Here is a 10117-nt window from a genome sequence, read left to right on the forward strand (position 1 = left end):
ATTTGCTGCCCTACATTCGAGTAAATCAACACAAAAATAACCAATCAGTGACCTTCATTTACCACCAGTGTAATAAAATTAGAACATTCATTATTAATATATCAGACTGATTCAAACGTGATTCAGCACTCATTTTTAGTTTCAACATTCTGTACAATCCCGAGAGAACATGAGACTATCATTTATATTGCACTGTGGTCCTTTAACTAAAACACAGCAGAGTGTATAAAATAACAGTAAAATATAGAAGCACGTCTAATAGAATGTGCCAAACGTTGTACATCCATCCATTAGAAAATGTGATATAAATGTGTAGTGTTCCATTCATTTCAACCATTTTTACTTTTTAAAAATAACAGACCCTTTTTTTTAGCACCCTGGTGAATGATCGGTGAAATTGCGATGTTTCTTCTCAGCTGTGATCCATAAATAAGTGTATTAAAAGACACAGTGCTGTTTTGGTTATGTCAGCACTCTTTTGGCTGGAACATCGTATCTCATCCAAAGATCTCCAAAGATCAGATTTCCTTTGCAGGAAGCTTGGCAAAATGTTTATATATGCTACAAACACAGACCCAAAAAGCTTTTATTGTAAAGAAAAAAAGAAAAAAACACCACCCGTCTCTTTGGATGGTGAACACCATTCGTGTGGGCTGAGCTGCTAAGTTGACACCAGTTGTCTTCTCTTCGCATCACGTTATCCAACCTGCCACTAAGGGATACAAAAGAACAGACAGAATAAGCAAACTACACAGCAGGGAATGGTTTAATGATGTTCCATATGAGATTTACCCTAAGCCCCCCGCCTCCGGATGGTGATGTGCTCATTGCCTGCTTTTCAATCTCTTCTTGTTTCTTCTTTTTCCTTTCCATGGCTTCTGGGTTCTTGATGCCTCTGTGTGTGCTCTAAAACAAAAAACACAAGCTACAACATTTACCCAATCTTGACTTGGCCTATAATTTGGGATGAAGACCAATTAAACATTTTCTTAAAAACAAACAAACAAACAAAAAAAAACATTCTGTGTACTATGTATCGCACTGAGAAATAAAAAGGGTAAGTCATCATGTTTTTAAACTGGTGCTTGAATACACTGTGCTCTTCAGATGCATGCTGAGAATGTGGGATGACATGGGAAAAGTGAGCATTTGCTTTGTGCACAAGAGACACTTGAGAAACCTGTGTGGTTAAAAGCAGTTGCTCTGTTATCAGTCTTGTTCACAAATCAGTAGCCACAGAAAATCTCAGCAATGTGATGCTGCATAAATGCAAGGTCAAGGTGTAGAGAGAAAAGGGTATACAACTTACCGTGCTGCTTTAGCAGCTCGACGAGCAGTGAGTGTTGATGAAATTCTCTAAAGGGCCCACAAGGTATATGAGGGGCAAACCAAAATCAATTTCAAGCTTTCTAACTAAATGTGATAGACGGAATAACCTGAAATGACTTTACTAATCTTTGAATAGTGACAGGCAGAACTGATGGTGCAGGTTTGATCCTGCATCCTTATAACGCACCCACTACATATGATCATATGACCAGTAATGTGCCCACATGAAACCAGTTTTTCATGTTTTTAATGGGAAAGTGTGAGCAATGTATTTTGAGAATCAACAGAAACAGCCCAGAAGCTCAAAATGGAAAAAGAAAACATACCAAATATGACAGGCATCTGAGAGAAACAGCAGGAGTTACACCAGCCTTGTAAATATCATCAAACACCCTCTCTGTTGTTTACAACTAGGCACAGGACTGAAATAAATCTGCTGTTATTTCATGCAATATAATGAATTAGGAATAAACTCATTACCTCTTTCTGTCGCTTCTCTGCGGCTTCTGCCAGTTGTCGCCTCCTTACTTCCTAAAAAGTAAAAACAAATGCGTTTAAAAATGCCAAATAAATATTATTATCAACTTCAGTGATGTTGCAAGGAGTGACAAAGGTGTGTGTGTGTGTGTGTGTGTGTGTAAGGGTCATCAAGACGATTTGACCAAATTTTCACACAAACACTGTTCACCTCAAACATCATCCTACCTACAATTTCTCCATTCTGAAACAAATCAGATATGATGCAATACTGTGACAAATTCATATGACTGGCTTGAATGCATATAGACCCATCCTGTGTCTCATACGGTCCAACCATATTGCTCTAGTTCCCATTTAAAATGAAGACAACACGTATCTGTGTTGTTTTTTTCCATTATCATCCTGTCATGTTTACTGATAGATGGAAGAGCATCTAAAAATCTGAGAAACATAAAGTTTGATTTCAGGGACAATTAAAACACACCGATTAAAAGACATGTAACAGTAAGGTGAAACATACAAAGGCATGCTGGCAGAAAATAAACAGAAGTAGAGGAAGGTATTTAAGTGCATGTAAAATGCTAATGTGTATGAATTTTGGTTTACTTACAGGATCAGGAGTCACCACGACGTCGTCTGCAGCTCCACCCAGGCAGGGCAGACACATCCCCATACTGCACACAGCAGCCGTGCAACAACACAGCGGTGTAACAAAAGTCCAAAAAAAAGTTTATAACTTCCACCAGAATAAATGACAATGCTTAGCTAAGCAACCTTAGTCAATACCAACTAAAGTAATGCTCAGAATTACACTGAAAATCCCTTCAGTTGAGCAAAAAACTCCGTATAAACAGTGACTACTGTGGGAATGCTAGCTTGCTAACTAGCGACTGCGTAAGCTAATGTAAACACAATCTGATGCCGCAACTAAAATGCTACTAAGGAACTAAATATACAATTAATTCCGACCGAACCTCTTCTTCGTACGACCTGACATCTGGAAAATATCAGTATATTTGTTTAGTAGATATTTATTGAATAATTTGATTGAAATATAAAGCCGACACTAAGCCGCTTTAATCAGCAGCTGTGAGGATGTTGCTAACAGGTTGGTCCCGTTATAGCAAGGGAACGCCTCTGATTTTGTTACTCAGCAGCGCCACACAGCGGCACGGAAGAGCTTTAAAAAGAATCAGAATCAGAATCAGAAAGTGCTTTATTGCCAAGTATACACAAGGAATTTGTACTAGTGTCATACACTCCAGTACACAGAGACAATAAAGAGACAATAAAAATAAGATGAGAATAATTAAAAACATATTCAATTCAATTCAAATGTATTTGTATAGAGCTTATGGAATAATATAGATTAATATGATACAAAAATTCAAGGTTAATATTAGATATCTATTTAAATGTGTTTGTAATTATACCCACAATTAGCAAGTCTGTGGTGAGGAAAAACTCCCTTGAATGGTAAAGGAAGAAATCTTGAGAGGAACCAGACTCAAAGGGGAACCTCATCCTCATATGAGTGACACTGGAGGGTGTGATTATAAATATAGTCTGACAATTGTTGTACTGATGAGGAGATTGTTGCCCTCAAACACCACATGGAGTTGGCATCTCTTTAGTAAACATTACATTACAATAGTCCAGACTAGAGGTCATGAATGCATGAACTAGCTTCTACCATCAGATAAAGATAAGATGTTTCTTAGCTTGGCAATATTTCAAAGGTGGAAGAAGTATGTTTTGTAATATGATTGATATGATTTTCAATAGACAAGTTGCTGTCTAATATAACACCCAGGTCTTTCACTGTTGAGCTACTAATAACAGTACATCCCTTTAAATGGAAGTTCAAGTGTTTCTGTATACTGGTTTTTGGACCGATAAGTAGTATTTCTGTCTTATCAGAGTTTAACAACAGAAAATTACAGGTCATCCAATCGTATTCTCTTTAATACACTCAGTTAATTTGTACAATTTAGCTATTTCATCTGGTTTTGATGAGATATATAACTGGTTATCGTCAGCATAACAGTAGAAACTAATCCCATGCCTTCTAATGATGTTCCCTAAGGGAAGCATGTAAATTGAGAAAAGCAGAGGCCCTAGAACTGATCCTTGAGGGACCCAAAAATGGTATCAATCAGACAGGTAGGATCTAAACCAACTTAAAGCCTGTCCATGAATACCTGTGTAATTTTGTACAGTAAGTGATCTAGGAGAATGTTGTGATCTATAGTGTCGAATGCAGCACTAAGGTCAAGTAGAACTAAAAGTGACATGCAGTCTTGGTCCAAAGCTAAGAACAAGTCATTTGTAACTTTAACAAGTGCAGTTTCTGTGCTATGATGGGGCCTGAAACCTGACTGCAACTCTTCAAAGATATTGTAAGAAGGAGCTCAGTTGAGCAGACACAACGTTTTCTAGTATTTTAGACGTAAACAAAAGGTTTGAAATGGGTCTGTAATTTAATAGTTCATTAGGATCTAAATTAGGTTTCTAAATAAGAGGCCTAATAACTGCCCAAAATGTATGTAAACACAAACAAAAAAATAAATAAAAAGGTAAATAGAAAAATAAATAAATTGTATGTACAGTTAAAATAATCACTCCCTCAAACCACACCCTTTGTAAAGCCCTATTTTAAGGGTTTTTGCTTTGCCTACATATCAACATATCAAACATATCAAGCAAAACAATAAATATCTTATGCACTCATGAAATTCCACTAAACACTGTGTGAGATTGGTGTTCAAAAGACTTGAGGGGTCACAACAATCCGTACAGTTTACAGTTTGTCCACTGGATGGCGACAGCAGCTTTTCATCGAAAAAAAAGACGACAAAGAAGAAGGGGAAGAAGGCTTGGCGTTGATTAGACAAAGCTAATATTAATGGTATATGACATACTAATCTAATCGAGCATAACTGACACAGGACTGTCCATAGAGCTGGAGCTGTTTGCTAACTCTCTCTCGTTGTTTTGGGCTTTTGGACTGTGGTAGGTCGACTTTATTTACATTGCAGTAGATTAGCTTTAGCCAAAGAGATTCTGTCATTAAGCATTAACACAGGAATGAAGACACAAAAGCTTCACTTAGCATGAACATTAACTACTGGTAAAAGACACATTAGAGAGTCGTTTTAATGTTACTCGCTTTCAAACAGCAACAGGGAATAATTTTACATGGCTTATAATAATGTGGTAAAACAACAACAACAACAACAACAAGCAAGAAATACTCAAATTCACTGTGATTAATGATAAACACACTGTTTACATAAACTGAATATAAAGTAAACTGCACACACACAAACAGAAGTGTTAAAAGGTGCTAAAATTCTGTCTATGTAGAAATATATAGTGTAAAATATGTCACTTGACTTGTTTTTCCCTTTAAGCAGTAGTCAAATGTCCCAATGAGTCAAATGAGATCATAAGTATATATAAAACTTGCAGAAGTATAATCTGCATCATGTAAATAATTTGACATTTTCATTTTGTTTTCCTCCTTTGGATCTGCGTGCAGAGATTATGGACGTGATCAGGTGTTTACGTTCTCTTCTGGACCTCCATGTTCAGCTGCAGAGAGCTGTAGCCCTTCAAGGAGAAATCCAGGCCCAATTTCTTGCTCAGCTTTTACATCCAGACAACGTAAGCCCTCGGCAGCTGCCTCTTCCACAGCTGGACTTAACCGGGGACGATTTGGAGCTTTCGCTGTCTGTCTTTGAACGTGCCCTGGATGACAGCAAACTCCCAATGAAGCAGTGGGGTTCGAGGCTAGCACAGCTCCTCTGTGTGAAGACATCAGATGAGGATGATCATGAGCTGAGTTATGAAGCTGTAAAATTAGATGTCAGGAGGCAGGCATGTTCACTGGAGTATCAGAGGTGGAGGGACTTTAACAAAGTCCAGTATGATCCTCATAAGGGGGTGCGGGAGCTGAAATTTGGGGTGGAGGAAGCAGCAAAGAAATGGCTCCAGCCTGAAAGGTGCAGCTCTGAGGAAGTGGTGAGAAAAGTGGCCCTGCAGAAGTTCCTCTCCCTTCTTCCACCAGATGCGATTGACAAGACAAACGAGGAGCAGCCGCAGAACATGGAGGAGGCTGCCGTCATAGCGGCATCCTTGCTAGAAAATGACAGGGATGAATGGAACAGAGACGGGGAGAGACATGACGAATCACAGACTGATCATGGCTACTCAAGGTAAGACACTTTTCCCATCAGACAGTGTGCTACAACATGGCAGGTTAGCAAAGCACCTTTGATTTTGTTTCATATAGCCATATGTCCATAATTATCTACCATTGTTGAACTTTTGAATTTTTGTTAATTATTCTTACCATGATATCAAGCATACTGTACAGAGTTGTATGGGTGGTGGTTAAACATTAGTGAAATGCAGTCATCAGGGAAAAGTCACTCAAGTGGTAACTCAGGTCAGATAACCTCTATATTAAATATCATCACAGGACAGTACAGCACTGCAGTAGTAGTAGTGACTGACTGCTAAAGTTTATTTCATGCCAGATTCACGTCAGTATGCTTGCAAGTTGTGTCTCATGCTCAGTATAGTATGTATCTCATATACGCACAGTATATTAAGGTAAAAATATGCTTTGTTTACTTGACTGGGGTACAGGTAGTTCCAGATCTGTATTACTGTACTGTACTGTAATGTACCACCCTGTCCAGAGGAACAGTTTGTGCTTTGTGTGTGTCATGGGTGTTTCTCTATGTCTGCACATCTAGGATGACCGGGGTGATGTATTCATACCTGAGTGTTTTGACATTTCTTATAAATCCATTTCAGGGATCATATCATCTCAAATGAGCAGAAGAAGCTGGACTCGGAGACAGTTTTCCCATCTGAGAGCCACAGCCTGGAAGTTACTGTTGGAGATGAGCATTTTGAAGAGAAGGAACTTTCTGAAGCTATGCTTTCCCCATCGATGGTTGACATAAAGCCAATACTAAATGCTGAAGACATGCCTTCCATTAGAAATGATTCTCAAGTTCTGCTTCACAGACCCTGCTATAGTGGCGAATCTATGAAGTCTTCACCAAGGCGAGCTAATAAGAATGGGAACATAAGCACAGGACCGAAATTAAAGCGCGCACTTGAGTGTACAGACTGTGGTAGCAAGTTCAAGAGGTTTGACTACCTAAGAAAGCACACATGTACTCCTGGGCAAAGTCTGGGGTGCCAACACTGCGATCTGCGCTTCCCCTCCCTCTCTCAGTTAACTAACCACCTGCGTGTGCATCGGAAAATGTTACACTGTCCTGAGTGCAACAAGGCTTTCAGAGACCGCTTTAACCTCCGCTGCCACCAGCGCACACACACAGGTATGACAGAGATACAACAGGGTTAGTGGTTTAAATAATTTGTAGATCTTAATGATAGTTTGAGGCATTTCACAGATTTCCCCTTTATACTTTAATCCATCTAGCAGTACAGATTCATACTGTACAAGACATTAAGCCTGTAGGTTTGCATCATTATGGCCTGAGTGCTACGCCATATACAAATGGCTTGCATATATAATGTGCAATCAATATCAGAACAAATGTGTCCAGTACTCAAGGTTCCTCCAATAATAAACACCTCCAAGGACTATGTATAAAGATGTCTTTTCAGCTAAGGCTTAGAAATCTCACTTGATGGGCAAGGCGAATTTTTAAGACCGTCCCTAAGAAACACTATAATAAATGCTATATGATTGTACACACTGTCAGCATTCTAACTAATTCTTGGCTCCTCTTGGCAGGTGAAAGGCCTCATATCTGTGCTGACTGCGGCTCTGCGTTTGCACAGGAGCGTGGGCTACAGGAGCACCGCAACATCCACACCGGCGAGAGACCCTTCCAGTGCCCAGTGTGCAGGAAAGGCTTCAGCCACAGCCGCACGCTTGCCAAACACGTGGTTGTCCACTCAGAAGCAAGGCCTTATATGTGCTCTGACTGTGGCAGAGCTTTTAAGATTAAAGACAACCTGCATCAGCATCAAAAGAAAATGCATCCCAGCAAATACTTGTGAACAGACCCTATAGCTCAAACACTACTGAATGAGTCATGCAATTTACAACAGAAAAGTGGTACAATATACACGTTATAATGCCAGAGATGTTTCCGCACAGGTACAGTAAGGTGGAAATAAGTGTCTTCAGTACACACACTATGTCTTTTAATTAGAAAAGAGTGAAGTATCTATTCTTGATCATGTACATAGCTATGTTTGGGGGAAAAAAGACAGATAGAAAAGTCTAACACTATAACAGTTCCCAACACTACTGTATACACAACATTTTGGAATTGTTCAATAAAAAGGGAGATTATATGACAACTAAACCTACAACAAATAAAGAGCAAATAAATTGATGTTTTCAGCTGCAAATTCTCTGGTGTAACTGGTTTTTAGATCAAATAAAAAGGATGGTAAGATTTAGGCAACACTCCTACTGATATACAAACCCACATCATAGTTACATGGCATTATATCCTCGCAATCATTTAACAAAAATGAGTGTAGATGTGAGAGTTTCATTCTAATGCAACAGTTGACATTTTTAACTACAGGGTGTTCCAATTCTCCTTAAATAGGGGAAATGAACACTTTTTAACAAAAGGACTTCCAACATTTTTCATACTTAATTTATGATATATTTTTTTCAGACAGCCTTTAAAAATGGCTTTAACAAAAGAACATTGAAAGCATTCTCCTGGCTGGATCGGGAAGCTATCACAAGATTTCGATGGACTTTAACAAGAAACATTTGACCCTGTTGCCAAACTTGGATCTAAACTTGGGAGAGATGCCACTGTGTGTGTGTTTACAAAAATCATGTAGAGGCTGTTTTGTTAATAAAGATTCAATTTGCTATAAAGAGTTCATTTCACTTATGGAGACTTCTGTTACACACTTCTGTTATAGTTTTGTGTTTCAGTTATGAAGCTGTGGCAGTGTATCATTGTGTTTATTTGGGCATGCGCTTAAAATGCAAGCATCCGTTCAGAAGATTATTCAACTCAAATGTAAGATTCATAAGAATATTCTGTGCTGTTTGGTGACTTTCACTAGATTAACAGTAAACCTGACCCCGAGTGAGTGCATTTTGAAGCAAATCGTCATGGTCAGACACCACGGTGTTATTTAGTAAGTTATTTAAAGGTATAAATGCTGATGTGTCGTCATTCTGCTTTTTCCTTCACTGCTATATTCCAAGTGTTTCAGGTGTAAATTATAACAAGTTCCCTGCCTGTGTTCAAAAGATTTTGACATTTGCAAACTCCAGAGTGACATAAATCACATAAATGTATAGTATAAAGTATCAAATATGCAACTTGCCCAAACGTGCCTCAATAATTACAATTCTTATATTTATTGTTAATATTGTTATTAACCAGTGCCTTTCTATTTCCAGTCCTCTTAATGGTTGGTTCAGCAGTGTTTTTGGTTCCTAACCACCATCCAAGATCACGCTGAGCCGGGAAGCTGTGAAAGCTTAAAGCAGTTCAGTTTCAGAAAACACTGCACACACGGACAGAGTCCAAGTGTTTCTTCATTTATCTTTGGAAATGTTCAGTCTTAAATTCTTCATGGCAGACACCCATTTTGATCCCTTTCTAAAGAACAAACTATTTTTTTTTTAAATACAGAAATAGACTATATAGCCCTGAGTGTATTTAGCCATTTCCAGTTGTTTTGATGCCATAGTTTTGCAAAACTAAACCAAAATTCTTAAGCCGTATTCAATTTTGATTGGTTTTACATAGGAAGGTGTAATTATTGATGGTTTATCTCTAGGATTTAATTCTCTGTAGTTTGAGGGCCTGGTAGTGACAAGGCTCAATAGACTATGCTGCTAATCCATTCCTGAGATAAATATGAACAAATTTAAGTTGTATACTGTTGTATACAATATAGTTTAACAGTAAGTATAGCCTTTGCTTCCTGTTCATTGTGTTCTTCTGAGTTTCAGTCACCAAGATGAAGTGCAACCTCCATGCCACACAAGCCCTAATGTAAATGTCACAATGAGTTTGTATTGAGACATATGCAGTCCACAGGGAATCACTGTGACTCATCTCTGTAATTTATACTGTATATCCTGAAATATTTCACCAATATAATATTTTGCTATAATATACTTTTTTATATATTTATATACATATTTGGAATAGTTTGAAACTTTCCTTAAAACATAACCCAAGTCTACGTACCGTGGATACGTCCTCGTTGTCTTGTAGAAAAGGTTGCACATTGGGACAAAATCCCAATAGAAAAGAGACACCTT

At 38.3% G+C, this 10117-nt stretch overlaps 2 protein-coding genes across 3 annotated transcripts; one reads left to right on the forward strand and one right to left on the reverse strand.

Annotated features, from left to right (window-relative positions):
* Positions 1-572: 572 nt before the first annotated feature.
* LOC113660021 (small VCP interacting protein) lies at positions 573-2954 on the reverse strand. The gene is made up of 5 exons (XM_027173206.2): positions 2784-2954; positions 2420-2483; positions 1810-1860; positions 793-906; positions 573-712 (listed from the first exon to the last, which is right to left on the reverse strand). The coding sequence occupies exons 1-5, from the start codon at positions 2804-2806 to the stop codon at positions 698-700; spliced, it is 267 nt and encodes an 88-aa protein (XP_027029007.1). The 5' UTR covers positions 2807-2954; the 3' UTR covers positions 573-697.
* Positions 2955-4599: 1645 nt separating this feature from the next.
* Positions 4600-9004, forward strand: LOC113660017 (zinc finger protein 771-like). 2 transcript variants are annotated; one of them, XR_007144129.1, is made up of 5 exons: positions 4600-4821; positions 5351-6026; positions 6634-7169; positions 7592-7960; positions 8496-9004. XR_007144129.1 is itself a non-coding variant. In XM_027173202.2 (4 exons), the coding sequence occupies exons 2-4, from the start codon at positions 5356-5358 to the stop codon at positions 7858-7860; spliced, it is 1476 nt and encodes a 491-aa protein (XP_027029003.2). In that variant the 5' UTR covers positions 4600-4821; positions 5351-5355; the 3' UTR covers positions 7861-8201. The 2 variants fall into 2 exon arrangements, 1 of the variants encoding a protein (XP_027029003.2); XM_027173202.2 differs by lacking the exon at positions 8496-9004 and having other exon boundaries at positions 7592-8201.
* Positions 9005-10117: the final 1113 nt, after the last annotated feature.

This window comes from Tachysurus fulvidraco, chromosome 10, assembly GCF_022655615.1.
Source record: "Tachysurus fulvidraco isolate hzauxx_2018 chromosome 10, HZAU_PFXX_2.0, whole genome shotgun sequence".
Classification (NCBI taxonomy): Eukaryota; Metazoa; Chordata; class Actinopteri; order Siluriformes; family Bagridae; genus Tachysurus; species Tachysurus fulvidraco.